This window comes from Aulonocara stuartgranti (genome assembly GCF_965226115.1).
Source record: "Aulonocara stuartgranti genome assembly, chromosome: 2".
Lineage (NCBI taxonomy): Eukaryota > Metazoa > Chordata > Actinopteri > Cichliformes > Cichlidae > Aulonocara > Aulonocara stuartgranti.
Genome location: NC_138940.1, coordinates 32,590,886 through 32,612,568, shown reverse-complemented (window position 1 = coordinate 32,612,568; position 21,683 = coordinate 32,590,886). Strand labels below are relative to the sequence as shown.

General features: G+C 39.0%; 1 protein-coding gene across 6 annotated transcripts; it reads right to left on the bottom strand.

Moving 5' to 3' along the window:
* Positions 1–709: 709 nt before the first annotated feature.
* slc43a3b (solute carrier family 43 member 3b) lies at positions 710–20,967 on the bottom strand. 6 transcript variants are annotated; one of them, XM_082550133.1, is made up of 13 exons: positions 20,643–20,967; positions 11,035–11,301; positions 10,787–10,916; positions 9,282–9,328; positions 9,108–9,184; positions 7,859–7,951; positions 7,626–7,765; positions 6,378–6,484; positions 6,089–6,232; positions 5,727–5,834; positions 5,192–5,378; positions 3,639–3,759; positions 710–3,547 (listed from the first exon to the last, which is right to left on the bottom strand). In XM_082550133.1, the coding sequence occupies exons 2-13, from the start codon at positions 11,219–11,221 to the stop codon at positions 3,425–3,427; spliced, it is 1,464 nt and encodes a 487-aa protein (XP_082406259.1). In that variant the 5' UTR covers positions 11,222–11,301; positions 20,643–20,967; the 3' UTR covers positions 710–3,424. The 6 variants fall into 6 exon arrangements, with proteins under 6 accessions (XP_082406259.1, XP_082406260.1, XP_082406255.1 ...); XM_082550134.1 differs by having other exon boundaries at positions 11,035–11,298; XM_082550129.1 differs by lacking the exon at positions 20,643–20,967 and adding an exon at positions 14,642–14,753.
* Positions 20,968–21,683: the final 716 nt, after the last annotated feature.

Here is a 21,683-nt window from a genome sequence, read left to right as displayed (position 1 = left end):
TAATTCTGCAGCAGCAAACTGAAGACCTAATATTCAGTTTATAAAGCTGTTTAATGCATCATGAGTTTTATAAACAGAACAGCAACTTTGCAGCTCTCTTTCCTCAAGTGCACAGCAGTGACAAGCGAATTAAGGTAGCATGCTTTGAAGCTAAAACACATAATGATCTTTTTGCTGTCAGGCAACCACAGAGCCATCGCATGTGAAAAGCCTCAATACTTCATGTTTTTACACATGGCAATTCCACCTCCTTAGCCTTTCAGTGCCATAGAGATGGGGAGCACGCAACATCTGTCAAATTAAAAGAGAAAAATATGTGGAACAGAAGCCTCCTATCCTGGTAGATGGTCCTTTCTCCCATACAACGCACCCACAATGATGGCAGCGTGTTTAGTTTTTCAAACTTAAAAAAAAAAAAAAAAAAGACTAAGGTCACACAATGACCCAGTCTTCATCACCATAAATAAACCAAACCTGGCTGAGCAGGTGCCAATTATCTTCAGTGATGGTCTTCAATTATTCATTTAATATATCTAGTGGTTTATTTGTTGCTTTAAATCCTAAATAATGTATAATTATATCTCACACACACACACACACACACACACACACACACACACACACACCTTTAGAAACATATTGCAATAATACATCATTTGGTCAAGTATTCAAGCAACAGACAAAACATTCAATAAATCAAGGACAAAAAGCCACTAATTGTCACATTTATTGAAATATAGTATTGGATATGTGCATGTAAAATATACATATACTGGACATGTCTCATAGGTTTCTTTACATCATAATTGCACTTTCTATCTCTTTGGCACCTGCACATGAGGATATAACAGTTTCACCACAGTTAAAAACTGAAACTGCATTCAAGGCTAATATGAATTCCCTTTACTATACTATAGATAAATATCAAAAGACTTTGTTGCTGAAAAAAAGAAGTTTGTAGGTTAAGACAGTGCAAAGTCTTGAGTAGTTTCTTTAGATTGCTTCCAAGAGCTCAGATTTATTTATTTTAAAGGTGGCTTTGAGCAGTCTAACCTACAAATAAAATGCCCAAGATAATGGTTTGATAAGGTATATTTATAAAAAAAATTAATTTGCACCAACAAGGAAACCCTAGCGTTACTATGTAAAAACTTGGCACATCTCGGCATGGTGAAGTGTTGTCATGATTTGTGAAATTTTGACCATAGAAAAATGTAAATCTATTTTATTCCTACGTGCGATACATCTGGAAAACATCTTGTCAACAGCTTCGTTTTTCAGCCAAACAAAGATTCCAAGCACACTGGCAGTGCAGTAAAAGCATACCTGATAAAGTGAAAAAACAAAAAAGGCACAGTTGAGCTTCCCAGAGCCTGAACCTCACTATGAGGCAGTGTGGGATCATCTTGACAGAGAAAGGAGCAAAAGGCAGCCGATATTGAAAGAAGAGCTTGCAAAATATAAAGAAACGAGCGATGGGTAAACACTTTTGCACAGTACTGTTTACATGCAAATTTCAATATTATTACTACCTCTTAACACTTGGCACTTCAGAAAAATACTTAGAGTCTGAAACAAACACTATAGGAGACATTCCCTTTAACATCCTTCACATGTCAACATTACCAGGTACAACACATTTAAAAAAAATAAAAAATAAAAAGGAAACCACGCTCCTCCACACTGAACACCTGAAAATTCACATCCTGGACGCAAACAAGCATCCCTTACTGTTGATTATTGTCATGATGTCAGTGCAGTTTGTACCATGTGCACTGAAGCAAGCAGATGGCAAAGTAGTTTTTATACTCTCCACTTCCCTCATCAACCATGTTTTTGACGTACTGTCAAGACATTCCTTAAATAAATAGCTCAAAGCCAAGAACGAGCTTACAATTATTGCTTTTGTTCCCAAATGTCCCTTATGTTCTCACTATAGCCACACTGTTGGTCCTTTACTCATTAGAGGTAAAAACACATAAAACACAACACAGAGAGAGAAGTTGAAGATGTTCACACTGGAGCAATGACACAATATTTAAAAACAAAAAACAAAAGCAGTGTATTTGTTGAAAGCATTTCTCTGCCAAGGCTGGAATTCCCTCCATACAATGTGTGAACAGAGCCCCTGGATCCAAGACTTCATCTGGACCCAAGTTACTTTCATATTTGCTCAGGAAAATAAAAATTATATTTCACCTTGTTTCAATCTGATGTGTACTTGCAAAATTATAATCTCCCCCAATTTCATGGAATCCTTACTTTTATAGTAACTTCATAGAAAACTTTGTAACTTCATTTAGTTTTTATGCAAATCCATGCATACCTTCAGTATCTTGCCAACAATCTAGCAATTGTTTGAAAGAAAAGAAAAAAAAAAAAAGGATGTAATAATAAAAGTGCATTAAAACAAGAATCAAGACATGTCATAGTTTTTGCACATATATTATTAGGGCAGCCAGCATGATTACAGAAACGGACGGTAAAGCAGGATTAGAGAAAAGGACACATTAGCACCATCGGTTTGTTTACATGCTTCAGAGACAGCAGCTCAGAGCCTGCTTAAACTCTGAAATTGCAAAAGGGAGTTAAAAAGCTGCAGAGCAGAATCTTTTCTATGACAGATAGTCATTTTTGCACTGGGCATACACAAAGCTTTGCGAATGCACACTTTACAATCTGAAATTCATTTACAGCCAACTTATGGTACGTAAAAAAAAAAAAAAGAAAAGAAAAAAGAACAGCCAGTAAAGTTAGTATCTGAATGCTTTGTTGTTCTTCAGGCTCTGTCTTTCAGTAGATTCAATCTAAAGCAAAACGATGCAAATATTAATAAAACGGGCCGAGCAGCAGTTTTGTTTTAAGTACATTTGAGATGATTTTTATGAATATTCAAAGAACTGTGTTTGACAGATGATGTGTAAGGTTTGGTTGCTGTTTCAGTGCTGGTCTATAGCTACATTTGCACTGCTGTGGAGGTGTGTGTTAATATAAAGTGAGAATCATGTGAGTGTGAAAAAACAAAAAACAAAAAAAAAAAACACAATTAATTTGAGCAAATCAGTAGCTGGGGAAATTATTAAAATGAACGTCTGCAAAGGAAAAACAGGCAATAGCACCAAAATGCAGACAAGCAGATTATTGGTGCGGTGAAAGTAAAGCCCCATATAATTATATAAGCACAGTCATTGATTAAGAGGAGATCTCACTAATATAAGATGCAAACTTTGGTGATCCTCAAAGAAAAAGACCATTTGTAGTTTTAAGAAAAATCAGCTTCTATCATTATTTCAGTACAGAGCCTAAAGAGCAAACAAATACTTCCTGTCAGGAATGTGGAAATAGCACTTTAACCACATGAAACAAGTTGAAGAGGCAATTCTCACTGGTAGTAAACTTATAAGAATGAGTTACTGTACAGACTTTAAGAAGACTGCGTCATGGCTTTATTCTTGACCCGCTGGGAGGAAACACTTCGACAGTGCAGGTAGACTGAGAGGGGGTGGATGAAGGCCAGCAGGCTGAGCAGTGTCAGACCAATGTTCACCTGGAAAAAAAATGGAGAAAAAAAATGATGAAGATGTGAGGAGAGAAAGGATGAGATAAGGAGCAAGGATAGATCATAAAAATGTATTTACATATAACGGATCCCCATCCAAGACTTTAACCAGAGCAAAGCAGGGATACTGCAGCAGCGAAAACACCGCAGACAGAGCCATGACCAGACCATACAGCTTCCCAAAGTGGCAGGATGGGAAACTAAACACACAGAGCGAGAAAGTAAGGAGGAAGGAGATCACACAAGAATTATTTAACCAGGACAGGCAGCAATAATGTGGAAATAATTACTTATTACAAGTATACTATATTTACATGCAGTCTAAGAGCATTTGTATACATTTACTTGTCAGCAGCTAACATTAAAGACCCTTTGATGCATTTAAAAATATGAAGCTGTGGTAGAGATGATGTCACTGAACAAACTTAGACCATCCTGGTCCCCCTCTGTACAGACTGAGCACTTATTACTCATGCAGCAGCTTCCTACAATGCATTATTTGTTCTGCTGACTTCACTTTTGTTGATTAAGTATTTAATATATTTGGTTTTTTTTAATACATTCATTTTTTAAATTTAGATTTATACTACTAACAAGGTATTTAAATGATGCTAAACTGGTACTAATGGGCCCAAAGTCTGCCAAGAAAATCCACCACCAGCCTGAACTGCTGATCCATGCTTTCATGTAGTTTACATCTAATTCTGACTTCAAGAGTTTAGACTCAATGTTTTTCCAGTCTTGTGTTCTTCTATTGTAAACTGCAGCCTCAGCTTCCTGTTCTTAGCTGACAGGAGAGGCCACTGCGTGGTCTTCTGCTGCTGCTGAGATGCTCTTCTGAGTACTTTGGCCGTGGCAAGAGATTTTTGAGGTATTTGAATTACTTTTCTCCTCTTATGATCTAGATCTATTTACACACCTGGGGTTACTAATTTTTTATTAATTTTCACCCAGAGAACTGCAGCACAATGGATGTTTTCCCTTTCTTTGACCAACCTTTGTAAACCAGAGACGAGATTGCCCCAAAAAAAAAAAAAAAAAAAAAAAAAAAAAAAAAAAAAATCCCAGAAGTTTCCAAAATACAAACTAGCTATTTGTAAGATTTCGCTTTTAGGCATTACTCTACTTACTAAAATAATTTATTTTAATTTGCTGTGTTTGACTTCATTTTAACTGCTGTAGCAAAAGCATATCCCAAATTTGGATGAATGAAATGCTTCATGTTATAAACACAGCTGTTATATACTGCCATCTAGTGATCTAAAGAGGAAATGCTGAGTAATGCTCTCCTCTAAACATTTTTAAAGACCAGTGTGTAAACCTGCCTGCCTCTATGCACATGTGTATATAGAGGTTGGCTTATTTAAAAACAAACAAAAAAAAAAAAATTACATGCCTCATCAAAAACAATTCTTTCTGATAAGTTTCTCTTTTGTTATTGTTTTTTCACTGTTTTGATGGATGAGTCATCACTAAGATATGTGTTTTATGTGTTATCTTTTTTAAACCACAGATTTCTTATCTTTTGTGTTTCATTAAATATCAGAAATATTTCGTGGAGTTACAGTTGTGTTGAAAGAGTGCTGTGAAATGTAAACTATTCATTGATTAGCGTGCATGTTTGATACTCACGCCACACTGATGAAGGCCGCGTTGCCGCCATAGAGGAAGGAGCGGTTGAGCACCTGCAGGATGAAGGTGAGGTACTGAAGAGGCAGGTATGGGGTGGAGGCACAAATGGAAAACAACAGGCACTGCAGGGCCGTCAGGAAGAGAGAAAGCACCGTCGCCCGCAGGTCCACCTCCTGCTCGCTCTCCCCTACAAACACAATAATGACTGAAGTGTGCATGTCGCTCTTTATGAATCTGCAGCCAGCCTGAGGGTCTCTCTTCAGATGAGACTGAAGATTAAAGTGGACAAATCTTTATATACTGTATGCAAGTTTCCCTTCTTCTCCCCTATCATTAGTCTGAAATAAAGTAAAACTTAAACAAAACTTCAAACAAGGTATAAAAAGACTAGTTTAAATAGCATGCACAAAAACTAAACCATGACAGCATCTCATGTAAACCCATCACTGAATGAATTCATGAAAATTATTCAATCCACACAGGGATGGGAGGTGTTGTCTTTTATTCTACATCAGTATTAGAGTCATGGTGTTACCTTCAGCTCGTGGTTTGCCCTTGTGTCTGTCCATAATGAGGCCGTTCCAGGGAGCACACAGCACGCCACATAGCTGGGTGATCGCAAAGGCATTGGTGTACTGACTCACTGCAGGGACACAAACAAAATGGATAAAAGGCAGAGTCCACCAAAATATGAGACATGATGGTTCAAAAGGCATCAAAAACATGGAGTTTTAGTTTGTAAATCACTGCACTTACTGTGTAAGATAAGCCAGTTTATTAATGAAGCAGAATTTAGACACTGATGCATTTTCAAAGTACCTAACGCATGTTGATTTAGTAAAATTACATTCAAGTGCTTAGAGCTGAGACTGAGTGATGTGGTGTTTGTGCGATTACCCAGTGAGGACTCTCCAGCTGTGAGCCTCTGCAGCATGGGGTTTAGGGTGCCAATGAACAGGTAATGCCTGAGCTGCATCACTGACAGCCAAAGCAGATGCCACATGAAGAACCTGGACAGCAAACAGTCACGGAAACTCTTCTCTGAGAGAGACGGGAGATCACAGAGATGAGGAAAGAAGGCAAAGAGATGGGTAAAAAAAAAAAAAAAAAAAAAAAAAAAATCACAGTGGATAAGTGCACTGTGTATGATTGGTTCATTCTTTTTCTTTCCAAGTTGGGCACAGACCTTGCTTTGCAGATGCATCCTTGTTGAGCGGCACTTCCTCTACCTTCTGTGCATCTCCGTTTTCCGCCACCTCACCAATACGATTGTCCGATTTACCACAGGTTATCCTGAGGTCAAAGTCACAGCGGGGTTAACGGCACACAGAATGGACCGAGCGAGTTGTTTTACATTTACTTTATGAATTGAGTTTATTGGAATTTTAAATTATGCAGGATGTTTGCATGGAGATGTGGGGGGGGGGGAGGTAAAAGTTGAGCATTCAAAGCTTTTTCTTATTACAAACCTCATTCAGCCACTAACACAAATACACACAAGTCAGTTTTCCTAAGTCCTTTAACATAGCATTCACTCTCAGACACATGCATCAATTTGGGGTTCAGTATATTTCTCAAGGATACTTTGGAAGTTTGGTGGTTTGATTCCTGGCACCTCTAGTCTGCATGTCAATAAGCAGACAAACGTTTCTACCTTTTGAGCTACAGGTGAGGAAAATTATGCACAATTATAAAATTTCTGCTCTTATGATCAGTTTTAGACTTTGTGTTTATATTGGCGGGGACTCTAGTGCATTTAAAAAAAAAAAAAAGAAAAAAAAAATGCTGTCCTCATACTGAGGTTTAACTGTTCTGTTGATTTTAATACAACTGATGTCCTCATCATTGGGCCTTTGTCATCATTGGCTGTAAAGAGCTCTCTTACTCAGCTTACTGAGTAAGAGCTTTCTCAGTAAGCACTGGATGCATGTTTGATCTGTTTCCTATGAAAACAGGAACTCTCTATGAGGAAACTATTCTGATTCCTCTTTTTGATTTAGCTATGGCACTCTCCTTTAGCACTAACTCTGCCCTCCTTGTCCACTCCAGGTTTTGTTCATTGGCAGCAACACAAACACAAGACAAACTAATCAAAGTAAAATTAAACTCATGCATGATCATTTCATGCATCTTCACTGCAGTTTTTATTTTAGCAACCACGCTGCAAGGTACATTTGGCACTTTCCAAACACATTAGTGCTATTGTAAATGTGAACTGACTGGTCCTTGCATAAAGCTCAAGCAGAAATGCACTACATAACATTTCTGATTCACCCAGTCACACTTTTTCTGCATCCAGGTGCTTTCTATCCAGCATTCCCACTGATTAAAACTGCGCATCCCTCCTCTCCTTATGGTCCTTTGTCATTTTAGAAAAATGACACTTTGTACTTTAAGTGCAGACTCGTCTGAGACGTCTGCCGTGGATTCATACCCGTATGTGTAGTTATCCGGCAGCGGGTATGGAATCAATTTCCGAGGCAGCAAGAAGAAAGTCCTGAGCAGGTGAACGACGCTGCAGGCGGACAGAAACAGGAAGGAAGAGCGAAGAGCGATGCCACGTTCATGCAACAGCTGCAGGAGAAGAAGAGATTTAGTGGTGATCATTGCTACACGAGACAGCATCAATATATCCTGCTGATTCTTTTGTGTGTAAATGTTTCTCACCTTGATGACGAGGAAGAGTGCCGAGGAAGAATCAAAGGCCCCGTTATAAAGAGTGATGATGGTGGAGCGACGTGAGCCAAACAGGTTTCCTACCTTTAGGAAAATTGAATTAAATGTTATTGTGGGGGCTCTTTAAAATTCTTAGTTGATATTGGTCCCCTCTGCATTCATCTTTCTGTTGTCTATTGTAAGTTTCTGGACAAAAAACACACATTGGGCATACCTAAAGTTTTTGCTATCACTGATAGATACAACCGAAGGCGATTACGTCTCTTGTACTGAGAGTTCCTGTGAACAGCGACCAAATGCAAATTCAATATTTGTACCAAGTTTATCTATTTTCCCCACGAAGGGAGGGGAGAATAGATAAACTTGGTTCAGTTTTTCAGTTAGGAGTCAAGTGTGCACAGCTGAAGATTATTTTTAAGTTCTGTGCTATGGTAGATAACAGCTCGAGCCGACGTAATTTTAGTGAAAATCGTGTCAAAGTCAAACCAAATGTGAAAAATGCAGCTGCCTTACAGCAGTGAGCTACAGCATGAACACCGATCCATCTCCTGAACCTTGAGACAGCTTAATGTTTGTCAGTTAGGTTTGGAGCTGAAAGTCTGCACTTCAAATGACACCCAAGTTGTTTGATTTAAAAATCCAGTGTACAGAGGCAAAACTACAAAACCTGTCACTGTCCAAACACTTGGCTGTAGGTCTTGCTCGAGGGGGAATGTAGAATGTGGTTCAAATTCATAAATCATCGTGGCCTCCCCAAGAGGGATTTGTGCGCAAAAAAAAAAAAAAAAAAAAAAAAAAAAAGTGTGGTGAAGATGGTTTCTGTGTTTTGGCTTTGTTGCAGTTTGCTGATAGCCTGAGGAAAGAGTGGAACGTCTTACATTCACAGAACACAGATCACAAAAGGTCACACAGTCGAACCTCTTTCTTCACACAGTGCTTTACTGACAAAGTGGGCCATAGATGAGTCAGTTAGCAAGTTATAATCATGTGTCTTTCCAGCTCTTTCTGGTGATCTACACACAGAGCTCACAAGCAAAAGCGCATTTCAGAAGTCGAGAGGTTTAAAGGTTTAAAATGTGACAGGTCTAAAAAAGGTTTTACTTTCCCAAACAGGAAAATGATCAAACCGACATTCTAGAAAAATATATAAGAGTTTTTTTTTACAGAAATAGTCAAATGTATAATAAAATTTATTAAAACTGCCTGATGTCGCAGCAGTAATCTTAAACTGATCCAGTACCTGCATGTTGGTCATCAGAAATAAGATGCCACCCACAGCCAGGAGGGAGAGAGCTGGGAAGAGCAGGATGGCCAGAGCTAAAAAGGGGAAAGAAAAAACAAAAAACATAACAGCTGTAACATTTGTGTTCATGTTGATATTTATTTACTCTGATCTTTATTTGAGAACTCTCACCTGAAGTAGAAAAGGCCACCATCACTGTACCTATGGTGTAAAGAAATCTGCAATTGAAAAGTATCATTTGTTATTTGTGCCACACAATTTGCTAAAACAATTTGATGAATTCTTGATCATTAGTGTCCTAATAACTGTGCAGCACTTTGGCAAACTGGTTGTTTTGAGATGCGTTACATTAACACACCATCACTCACAACCAAGTAAATGTGCTTCTGGTGCCGTTTGGAGAGCTTTAATTTCCTTTTCTTGGCCTAAGCATCCTCATCTGCACTAGGTGCCTCTTCTACAACTACTAGCATTCCTTGGCTATTTATTTTCACCCCACCCTGTATAACTGGAAACATATGAATCTGTTCAGTGCCAGTCTGTTATTGTGGATTTAGATATTTGGGGCAGAACCCTGCAGAGGTATGTCTGGTGTTCCATTACATGATTAACTTTGAGGAGGGATGACAGCTTAGTGTTGGATTCTGAGCATCTGGAGGAGAAAAGAAAACATTACTCTGTGATTAACCGTCTTTCCATTTTCTTGCCTTCCCTGCTAAATCTGACATTTAATTGAACTTTAGACGGCATCTCTGGCAGCAGAAGAAAATATTTCCCCTTACTCTACTTTCAAAACAATCTTTGGCTATCGCACATTAATGTGAGTTTTTGTTAGAAATCACGAGGAAACTCAAAGATCAGACAGAGATAGAAAAATAATGCTCATTTCGATTTAGGTCATGGGGTCAAATTCAGATATTAATATTTGTGACACTAGTCGCCTAATTTGGACTGTTTTATTTACGTCCCTAACTTGTGAGAAGCTGAAGTACTGTGGTTCCTCAAGCCTCCAAATCTGCTGTCAGATCAGATATCCAAGTATTTCAGGAAAGTCATGCATCCATCATTCTGTGGTAATCCGAGTTATGTGCCTGAAATTCCACATTTGCCGCGCAATAATTCCTGATATCTTCCCTAAAAGAAAATTCTCAAGTAGTTTTCTAGATGATGGAATTTAAAAGTGGACTCTCAAAAACAGATGCTATAAAAACATCTAACCACCAACTTTAACTCTTGAAATTCAACATGACAGTAAGGACCAGAAGTTTTGCAAAAGTCCTATTACAGAGTGGATCCTTCCTCTGGAATTGTCAGGAAAATCTGGGATAACATTTTAGTCAAAATATGCCTGTTTATCTAAAAAACAGACGATCTTTGCAGTTAGGAGGGTTTTTTTTTGTGGGTTTTTTTAAGTCCATTTTATTTGTGGGCAGGATATATTAGAATTACCTGCAGAATTTCAATAAACCATCACATCTCGAGGAAAAACTAATTAAAAGTTGCACTGTGCAGTTGTTGCTCAAAAGTTATGACATCTTATTGGTGCTCTTTAATAGTTTACCACTTCATTTCTCTTAACATGATTGTTGGGCTTTTAGTGCCACATAAGAGTACATTTTTCATATGAATGTTCTTGATTAGAATTATTCATTGACTATTTAAGGTGCTGGACTTACATTCCGTAGAGCCGAGTCACTGTAGTACCAAACCGATCAAAAAGGAAACCATTCGGCAGCGTCAGAAAGTTGTTCATAAAAGACGCAATGGTAAAAATAAGCGAGAACTGTTCATCCTGTCCGGCGCAATCTGCAGAAACAAAAGTTAGAAAAGACAGAAGGAACAGGTGATTGATTAATTTCCATCCTTCAGCCATTTTCAAGCTTATTGTTGCTCAAAGTTGTGAAGGTAAGAACATCACACTGACCTAAAACGAGTGTTCCATTGACTCCTGTGCCGTTGACACACAGAGAGCTGAAGTAGCCTTCTTCCTTGAGGACAAACACAAGAGAAGCCCAACCAAACACGGCTCCAGCGAAACACAGGCACTCCACCAGACCTGTGGTGAAGGTGAGGCAGCGCTGCACCGATAAACCGCTCCCAGACCCTGGCATGGTCGCACAGGCTCAGCTCACACTCACAAGTACGTCACAAACTTGTACACAGTCAGAGGGGGCTTCACTCACAGCACCTGCTAAAAGAACCAAACCAAAATACTGCATTTTATTCTTATGTTTAAAGAAAAATAAGAATGATGTGACCATATAACAGCAGTCATTTATTTTGTCTAGCAGTCGTGGTTTGTTTCCATTTCAGGCCTGTTGCTGCATGCCAAGCTCTTCCTTAACCCACCTTCCCTGTTTCTCCATCCCTTCCAAATTGAAAGGGAAAGACTACAAGAAATCTACTACAAGAAAATGAAAAAACCCAAAACAGAACGCCTTAAATCAAAACCTTTTCAGCTGCGTAAGAGCTGTAACTGAAAACATCTGGACATAAAATGCCCTGCTCAAGTTTAGGTCACACCTCCAGAGACACATATTGCATGAATTCATAGGTTACACAAAAAGAAGTTATTCTTACTAAGATTAACCTCGTGTTGCCACAAAGAGGAAGTATTCCACATAAAACGCTCTGCTGTTCAGTTACAATGATTTCCAGTTCATTACCGTCTTGTACTCACAGTTCAGCCTCCAAGCGTCTCTACAAATGCTCTTAAACCACAAGCTTGAGCCTCTCGCGCTTGCTTTATATAGAACAGTTCTTCCTTCCTCTTCCTCATCAGTTCCCTCCCTCCGGTTTTTTCTCCTCTCTGCTCTATAGGAGAGAAAATATTCTTCGCGGTGCTAGTGGCTAAAGAAAACAAACACTTGCGCACGTATAGCCGGCCAGATAGCAGAGCCACATACACTGTGGGAGAAAGGACAGATGTGGATGCTGGGAGGCTAAGACAGTTTAGCCAAAAGATCATGTGACTCAGACAGGGGAGGGGGAAAAAAAACAAAAAAAAACGTGAGTGCCGTGTGGAACCCTCTTTGTCACAGCTGGTGCACGTGGAAAAAAAAAAGGATGTGTGATAGGTTTTTTCTCCTTGACAGGCTGTAAAAAAGATGCTGCAGTAACTCATGACTCTCCACGGTGCTCCAGGCTGATGAGAAAATGCATAATTAGCCCCTCACTAAAATTAAAAGGAGAGGGTTAGAATAAGGCTTCTACATAAGGGATTAACTTTGCATGCAACTCCCCCCCCCCCCACAAAAAACATCATCCAACAAGAACGCAAAAGTGGTGACACTGAGGGGGAAGAGAAAAAAAAAAAAAAAAAAAAAAAAAAAAAAGCACAGATAGTCAGAACAGAAAGATTTCACTACTCTAATAACTTGTTACAATGGAGTGAAATGAGTCAAGAGTAAAGTGCCTGCAGTGTTTGATTCTGTCTTACTCATTAAACGAAGAGTCAAAGAAAGCTGCACACCACACTGAAAGATTCCAGGCCAAAAGCCTCTGCTATGTTCGTAGATGGCCCTCAGTTTGAATTCAGGGTACAGACACCTCTACTTTTAAGATTAGGCTTAAAAAGTTCCTTTTCCCACTCACTCTGGTGAGTGGGAAAAGGAACTTTCCCACTCACTCAGAGATGAATTCCCAGCCATTCATCTCTGGCTCTCTTCCACAGCCTGTCTTTTATCCAGTCTTCCTCCCTTACACCCAACTGGTCGCGGCAGATGACTTCCCCTCCACTAGCCTGATTCTGCTGGAGGTTTCTTCCTGTTAAGAGGGAGTTTTTCCTTCCTACTGTCGCCAAGTGCATCCTCGTTGGGTCATCCGATTATTGAGGTTTTCTCTGTAGTTTTGTAGAAACTACTGTTCTTCTATATAAATAAAATAGAAGTTGATACTAGTGACAGATGGAAGGCTATTGGCAGACTTAAAAACCCATCTTCAGCTTGTCTAGTTTCTAAAGATTGCACACCACGTTGAAATATTCCAGGGTTTTGGCTAATAGCACTTTGGAAACATCCTGTTAGGTCAAAATACTATTTTTTTCTATCAACCTGTTCTCTTTGGCACTTTTTATAGATTATAAAGATAGTAACACAATGTATTTCAGTTTCTAACAGCCAGTTCCAAAAACAAAGTGCTTAAAGCTACAATTTAAAGCTGGTTCATGCCAAGTTGTCCGTTATGTGTAAGCAACACTGCTTCATCCCTTGAGAAACCATAAATATTACAAACTTGCTTATTTAGTATCCCTTGCTCGGATTTGATTTTCCCCTTTTAGGAAGACAACATGGGAAAAACCTGTAAAACTTGCCTGACCCACTCACTCACCTGAATAAGACGTGCCCAGTCCTGTAAAGCAGCGCTCCCCAATCCCTGGACCACGTGAAACGTTCGGTACCGGGCCGCGAGAGTTGAGGCTCGAGTGTGAAATGTATGGTTTTCAGGGTTTGTGTCGGTTTTCAGCGTTATTTTGTTATCGTTTTTTTTGTCATTAACTCTGTTTTCCTGGGTCTTTTCACGTGTGTTATGAATAAATCTTTTTTTCGGTACCGGTACTAGTTTTATTTTGTTGTATTTATCCGCGACACTTTAAAGGCCAGTCCGTGAAAATATTGTCGGGCATAAACGGTTCCGTGGCGCAAAAAAGGTTGGGGACCGCTGCTGTAAAGGACTATTCAAAGATTCTGACCAAGTTCAGGTTTGTTGGAGTTCTTTCTGTCTCACATAATTCTGTTCATTACATCCAAATATTCCACAGTGCTCGATTCCTCAGTGTGAACTCTGGCACAACGCATATGCGAGTGGACCACATTGCACGGTCAAAAAGTAAGTGTCACGCTCCTTTCAAATCAGAAGTGCTTTCGTCCAACAGTGTGCCATTTTGCAGATATTCCGGCTTACTGCAAAAGGCAGTCATAAAACACCAGAAAACACACATTACACATCCCAGTTTTTGTACAGTATCCTTAGTATCAGGGGAGCAGTGGTTACCACCATTGCCTCACAGCAAGACAGTTCTGGATTTCGATCCAGCTGCTGCTCGTTAGCTTTTTTTTTTTTTTTAATTATATTGCTGGTAGTTCTAAATTGGTAAATGAGCCTTAGCCCTGTGATTAGAGCGGTGTACCCCGACTCTTGCCCTGTGCTAGAGATATGTTCCATTCACCGTGCAACCCTGAATTAGACAAGCTGAACATAATGGCTCGATTGATATCCTTCACCTATTAAATAATTCATCTTCTACAGTGAAGGTGAACCTTCAAAATATGTGGTTGGTTTCTAACACATGAGACAAAATTCCATATTATAGCTTCAAGGATAGGCCTTTGTTTTTAGCATCCAAATATTCTTTAGGTCCCTCTATCAAAAATGTTTGCATGATCAAAGTTCAAAAAACACACCACTGGAACAAGTTCAGTAACATCCATTCATTCTCTGCACTCACCTAAATCCCTCATACAGGTTTGAGGTTTCACAGCCTTGTTACGACTTTAAAGCTAATGTGCAGTTATAAGAGATAACTAGCTTACCTGATTATTTTGATTCAACCATTTTTCGACACAATGAGTTTTATAGAAATTGCACTAATCACTCTTTCTCTGTTGCTGGCATTAAACGTCGACTGCTCCAGGTCTTCATGGTTACTCAAAGCAGGTGGCTGAGTTGTTTGAAATACAGAGGCTAATGGACCAAACCATTTGTTGTGATACCTGTGGGGTTCATGGATTTTCTTTGTGGTGAGTTTAGTTGTTATCCCTGTGATTTTTCCCCTTTGCATCCATAATGGTTTGCTCCACTACTCTAGGTTCATGGTGCTCTCGTGTGTTTTAGCTCTCTTTGTTAAAGTGAGGTTTTGTAAGCAGTAATTTATGAGCAGTGTTTATTTAGTTCGCCCTATTTATTTGCTAAATTTATATGTCTTGCATTAAATAATATTTTTAATGCTTTTATTTAATTTTGATTGAAATGAAACCCACTTTTTCAACAGCACAGCTTTGCCTGCTTGGTCCCCTACAGTCACTGAGACAGCCTGCACTCAGACTCCAGAGATTATTGATTATAACCAGATGGTGATTGATTTTCTGTCAGTTTTCTTTAGTTTGAGGTTGTTGGGAAGGATGGAAAATGGCGACAGTGACATTACAACAAACAAATAAAGTAATTTAATTTCACCAACATGTGATTTGTTTGTATTTGCATTTTTGGGTGTGGGATGCCAGGATGTCACTGTTGCTAAAGCAAACGAGAAAACGCAGCACATATTGTTGTGTGATCTATGTCAGTTACAAAACAAACTGTTTAAAGTCATTCTTATTACCTTATTGTTTTTGTATCAATGGGTTTCTGCTGCTACAACAAGTTAAAGAGGGTGTTATGAGAGGGCAGAGATGTAAATGGAAGTATTACTATAAAAACACATATATATCATCATCACTACTCATCACAAGACACAGCTCACACACTCATGGCTTGACACGCAACAAGCTTGAGCACACTTCCTGAAACCAAAGCTTTCTATGTGCATGCAAGTGGAGCTATAGCCTCACTGGAAAGATGACCAAAGGTCTTAAAGCACATGAACTCTTTCTGGTCACAGTCCAGAGTCACTGTTTAATGTCCCGGTAGTCAAAGTGGACTCCAACTCTAATGGTGACCCTAGGTGACATGATACGGAGGAAGTGAGTGTAACAAGTAAAGAATGATGTGCCAGCGTACATTTTATTCGCTCGAAGGATGATGATGCAGAACGAGAACAAGGGCACATTTCCGTTGACTTTCACATTTCTCTTCTGCCGCTGTGGCTCAAACCTCACCAATGAGAGACAGATCAAGTTTCTACCTCTACCTCACAAATGATTAAGGGAGTACAAACACCACAGTTACCATTGTTTGGCATGAATCCCAGTCATATCCATGACACACAAACTAAATGTATTTGGTGCGTACCTTTTCTCCTAGGCCCTCCATTATATGCTGGCTCACTGCAACCACAATTCAAAGCAGCTGACAGCTGGTATGCTGTGTCCAGTGTCCAGCCTTTTATTGACCCATTCCAGCATTTTGAGACATGCTACATGAGCTAATATAGTGCTGTGCAAAGTTCTTGAGCCAACGCTCATTTCTTTATAATTTAAGCCAGAATTTCTCGTAATTGTTTAAATTAGTCTTGAATAATAGTTTCCAAGGCTTTCTGGACGTTCTTCTTTGAACATTTGCTGCTTTTTCGCTCATTTTCAGTCCAGTCTAGTCCATGAAATCTTTGTTAAGCCACTTAATACTGACCTATGAGTCAACTAGGGCCTATATAAAAATGGACCTAACTCAAGTGATGAAACATCGTTGCAACTACACATAACAGACCTTTTAGTAAAGAACCAATTTTAAATTAGATATTAAGGCACTTTGTTACAAGCAGCCTGATGCAAAACAGATATTTTGTTCCCATTCCTTTAGTCAAATCTATGAGGAATGCCAAAGGGAACACAGTTTGATGCGCATAAAATAGTAATCAGAAATGGTCTCAGTGGAGGAGCAGCTGTCACAGAGCCATTTTTAAAAAAAGGGAAATGTCGAAAAAAGGATGAGGTATGCCAAATTACACAAGAACTGGACTGAAAATCAGCAAAAGGTCTTGAGGAGTGATGGAATTTTATTATTTAGTTATGGATGGGTCTAAGTTCACCCAGTAAAGTCACTGTGGCCCTTCAGCTGAAGTCTACTGATACGCATTAACACTAAGTTACAATAATTAATACAATTTGGTAATGAAAAACGTAAACATCCATATTGCTGACAAAAGTGAGCTCAGTTATAATTATTCAGTTAAAAGTAGTTTAGTGCTTCTGTAGCAGTCGTGGTAACTAGCATGGCTGAGGATGACACTGGGCGGGCTGGCCTATGCAGGTAAACTGCGCTCTTCTTAAAAACAGCCAGAGTTCACAGGACAGTATAACAGGCTGACACTCGATTGGCAATAAAAATATTAATTAGCATCAAAAAATACACATAGTGATCTTAACATTAAAAAGTTCTCTTAAAGAACTAAACCCACATCAACATGCAATGAGCGCTGATTCGACCAGTGCTGCTTACAGCCTTTGGCCTGCCCACTGTTATTTTCTCAAGACCCAAAAACATGGTTGACCTGAGGCAGATTTTGGAGGTTTTTTTGAGTTTTAAAGATGAGAAGCTCCTCTCTCCAGAGTGACTGGAAGAGTTAAGAGTCGACTGACTGCCAGCTAAGTTAATGTTAACTGGCAAAGTAAACAAAAGAAACAATGTTGTGCAACCAGAAGTTATGTTATTCAAGTGTCACTCCCCAAAAGTTAAGGCAGCAGCATTTAATTATTTTGCATTATATTTATTCATTATTATCTGCTCCACTCACCACTGTCTGCTCTAGCGTTTTTCTCCTCTTCCTCTTTTTCACTCACAGAACTTTAAATCCTCAAATTTTTCACTCATTGGTTTTTGTTGTTGTCTTTTGGTTTGTTTAAACAGGATCATGCACATCGCAAAACGTGAGTGACTGGAGTCAGGTGGGGGCCTCATAGGGAGTCAAGGTCTCTCCTACTGTCACTGCAAACTTTGACCACCACCCACCAATCAACAACTTTACAGGTATTGATGAATGGATTTTCTTACAGTTTTTGTTGTAAGCTAGGCTACAACAAAGCTAGATTTTCATCTGAGTCTGCAAAAAAAAAAAAAGACAGGGATGCATTTCACTATAAGATCAGATCACCAAAGAGGACTTTGGTAATAATGTGCTTCATAAAAGTGATGCTGGAGCTTTTTGGGTGTATCTGGAAGCTTAGAAATTTGTCTGATTATGAATCGAACCAGGTGCAGGTGTCATTATGGTTGCCTTTAGGGTTATGGGCTTTAGAAAAAGTAAATGAGTGTTCTGATATGAAAACACATGCATCTATATGATTATTCATGTGATTGGACATAAACATACATACATGCATAAATCAGTATTTTAGTGCGAGTCTTCTGCAGAAAATGACTGTGATCAATCCTCAGAAGTGATGGAAATCTGTGTGTGTGTGCTGTATTGCATAACGGGCAGTCAGACACACTCTTCATTCGTGCCAGTCTGATAAGTGCCAACATCAGCAAACCGTTGGACAGGAAATTGTCACATGTCATCGAATTTATATTTCTTTAAAATTCGATCCCCAAATAGAGAAACCACGGGACATCACACTCACTACTTCCTCTTTCTGAAAACGTTTAGGTAAAAGAAAAAGTTAGTGCCACATGTGACTTATGAGATTAGCTGGTGACAAAAATTCTAAACATAGGATTTTGTCACAAGATTTACAGTTTTATTCTTTAACTTATGTGTACTGTTCAAAAATGCTGGCGAGTTTTGGCTTGCACAGTGCGCGGCTGTCAGGTTGGATGAGGAAGCTCCTCAACTGAACAGGTGTGACGTTTGTTTGTGACTTCTGAAACCTGAAGTTTGGCATTTTGCCTGCCACCAGGATGTTTTTAAGAGCCATCAGTCACGAGTTAGGGGGTGGATCTGACTGTTGATGTGGCGGCAACTTCTCAATAACAAGTGAGCTCGAACCTAAAACAAAATGATGATCATGTTGTAGTAAATAAGACTTAAAACTATCAACTGAAGCCATAACCAATCAGGAAAGTATCTACTGAGTTCGTAAATCAAGTGAGCAGCAGGGTAATGTTGTCATAGACTCCTGCACAGTTGAAACAGCTTCACTTTTTCACACCAAGAGACCAAATCTTTGTTATTGCATACGAAGGGAGTCAAAATTGAAGTGAATGAGAGTACCTATGACTGAATGTGAAGGTTCACTGGTATGAATGAATCAATGACCATGTGACCTTTGGCAAACGGACAAACACAGACCTAGTTAATGTTTAAAAGTTAAAGAACAGGCGTTTTTAACTCTTTCCCCCGTAAAGATGACATCTGACAACTTTCCCCGCCCACCCTTAATGATGAATTTTCACACTTCAGTATAAATCACTAAAGATGAAAGATTTGAGTTTCTCTCTAAATAACAATCTGTTTACTGACAACAAAGCATTCACATATGCATAATTAATGATAATCATTTTTCGTTTAACTCGGTGGACATATCTGAACACCAAGAAAACCCTTCCACACACATGATCGATGATGTAGTTGATGCATAAAAATGCAGTTACTTGAAGTTTATAGGACGGTAAAGAATCTTCTAATTTCATTTTTTAAAATTCCTTTTAAGACCACAACCACATTCTTCAGATAAACGTTCAAAAATAAAGAGAGGGAGCTGTGGATTTTGTCCCAATCAATAATACTGATATAGACTTGGACACAGATATCTCGGCCTTCTATCTTAAAAGCCAGAACGATAACAGCAGGAAGAGCAAAGTAGCAATAGTCGCCCTTTTTGTTTGTGACAACAGGAAATGGGTGTTGTTTTAAGACAGACTTGCAAAATTAGGAAACTATTCTTTAAGCACACATACATTCACACACCGTCACTTTATTAGTTACACTATGCTAGTACCTTTTGCCTACAGAACTACCTTAATTCTTTGTGGTACAAGGTGCTGGAATCCCTGCTCAGCGATTTTGGTTCATATTTACATCACAGCATCACACAGTGGCAGCAGAATTGTCTGCTGCACATCCATGATGCACTCCTACATTGAACCACATCTGAAAAATGCTCTTTTGGATAAGATTTGGTGGCTTTATAGGCCATTTGAGTACAGTGAATTTCTTAAATGGTGAGTTATCCTGCTGGATCCCTTTATGACCACAGTGTACCCATCTTCTGATGGGAACACTATGGTCGTAGAGGGATGGACATGGTCAGCAATAGCGTCCAGGTGTTTAAACAATGCTTACTTGGTAGTCCAAATGTTGCAGCAGAAATCGATAGTCATCAGACCAGGCAATGTTTTTCCAATCTACTATAAGTACCATTCAGTTTTGTTGAGCTTCAGTTTTCGGTTCTTAGGTGAAAGGAGTGGTACCTGTTGTGATCTTCTGCTCCTGCTTCAAGGTTCTGCATAACTTGCTTTATAACCACTGTTTATTTGCATTACTGTTACCCTCCAATCACATCACATCAGAATGACCGTTCACCTCTGACATCAACAAAGTGCTAATGGTTTGTTTGTGCTCTGGCACAAGCAACCACGCAACCTCCAAAGGCACTTACATCACATGAGTCTGACCACATCTTTAGATTAGGTCAACTTTAAAAGTCGTTACATTTAAAACAATGAGTGTAGTTGCATGTGATTCTACTAATCAGCTCTTACTCTTTTTATTTGCTGTATGCGCTTAAAAAACACAAGAGGCGTCAGTGTGTTTTTTTTTTAAGCTGTAATCTTGCTTGGTGCAGTGTCTGCACAGCCAGACCCGTATGATGTTGATGCTCTGTTTGTGTGCACACACAAAACTGCAGGCAGGCCTGCCCTCATTAGAAAACAGCTTCGAGTCTATTTTTAGTCGGCAGCTTTGTCTGAAGTCTTTGTAAGAGGATGTACACTTACGTGATATTGTGATCTCCTGCAGCGATCCCATTGTCCATTAAATCCACACATTGTTAGTCCTGTAACATGAAAGCAGCCTGGAGAAAGGACTCGGGAGGCTTCTGCGCTCTCACACACCCTCTTAGTATATGAGTACTAGCTGGTTTGCTGCTCCCAGCTCTGGTCTTTGCTCAGGTTTAATCCTCTACAAAAATTAATTTCTTAAAAAGAATCAAATATTTTAATTAGAATAACTTTAAATACTAATTAAAACTTGCATTTGCTCGTCTTCACTAAATTCGACTCCTTGTACTATTCATCTGTCTCATGATGAACTAATAGCTATGTGTTTGATATACGCTAGCTCGTGAAGTGTGCCTACGGTCCTTTTGCGCCACCGTGTGACCATAGGAAAAAAATGCGCTGAATAAAACGTAACAATATTGTGTTCCGCAGGATTATAGGATATAGGATTACATGTAAATAAGAATAAAGCCTCACTGGTTTGCATGAGAGTCATCAAAAGTGTGGGAAAACTGGATATATGAATACATAAATTAAGAATAAAAACAAAAATAACAAATCATTTCTTGCGTTTTTGATACTGACATGTTTACTTCTTCTTGAACGACCTACTTTCTCTTAAGAAAACAAGTCGGATGATTGCCTGAAACCACATTTGATCATTTCCCCTCTATCTCTAACTATAGCTGAGTACTTCTTCCACTGACATATATTGTAATGTACTGTGATGCTGAAACATCCTCTTGGTGTTTATGTGTCCTTTTCCTCCCCGTTCTCCAGCTGTTTCCGGCTCCATAGCTGAATGTTTTTACTGGTGAATCTTTTTGTTTGCGTGTAGTTGTTTACTTCTTTTATCATTCTCACTCTAATTCCAATTCTCTGGTCCTCTCAGTGAATAGTTATTGAAAGGGATTTCTTCCACTCCCTCCATCACCAGTACTACATTGGTGTGATACTGTGATACATTATTTGTGTTTTGTTTTACATTTTTTATATTGACGCTGAAATTTTCAAACAGACTAGAAATCTGATCAAAGG

Coding starts and splice junctions, on each gene's coding strand:
- slc43a3b (XM_082550133.1), bottom strand. CDS start 11,221: ATGCCAGGGTCTGGGAGCGGTTTATCGGTGCAGCGCTGCCTCACCTTC. Junction 9,329..10,786: donor GTGACTCGGCTCTACGGAAT/GTAAGTCCAGCA, acceptor TTTCAATTGCAG/ATTTCTTTACACCATAGGTA. Junction 3,760..5,191: donor GCGGCCTTCATCAGTGTGGC/GTGAGTATCAAA, acceptor CTGTGTGTTTAG/TTTCCCATCCTGCCACTTTG.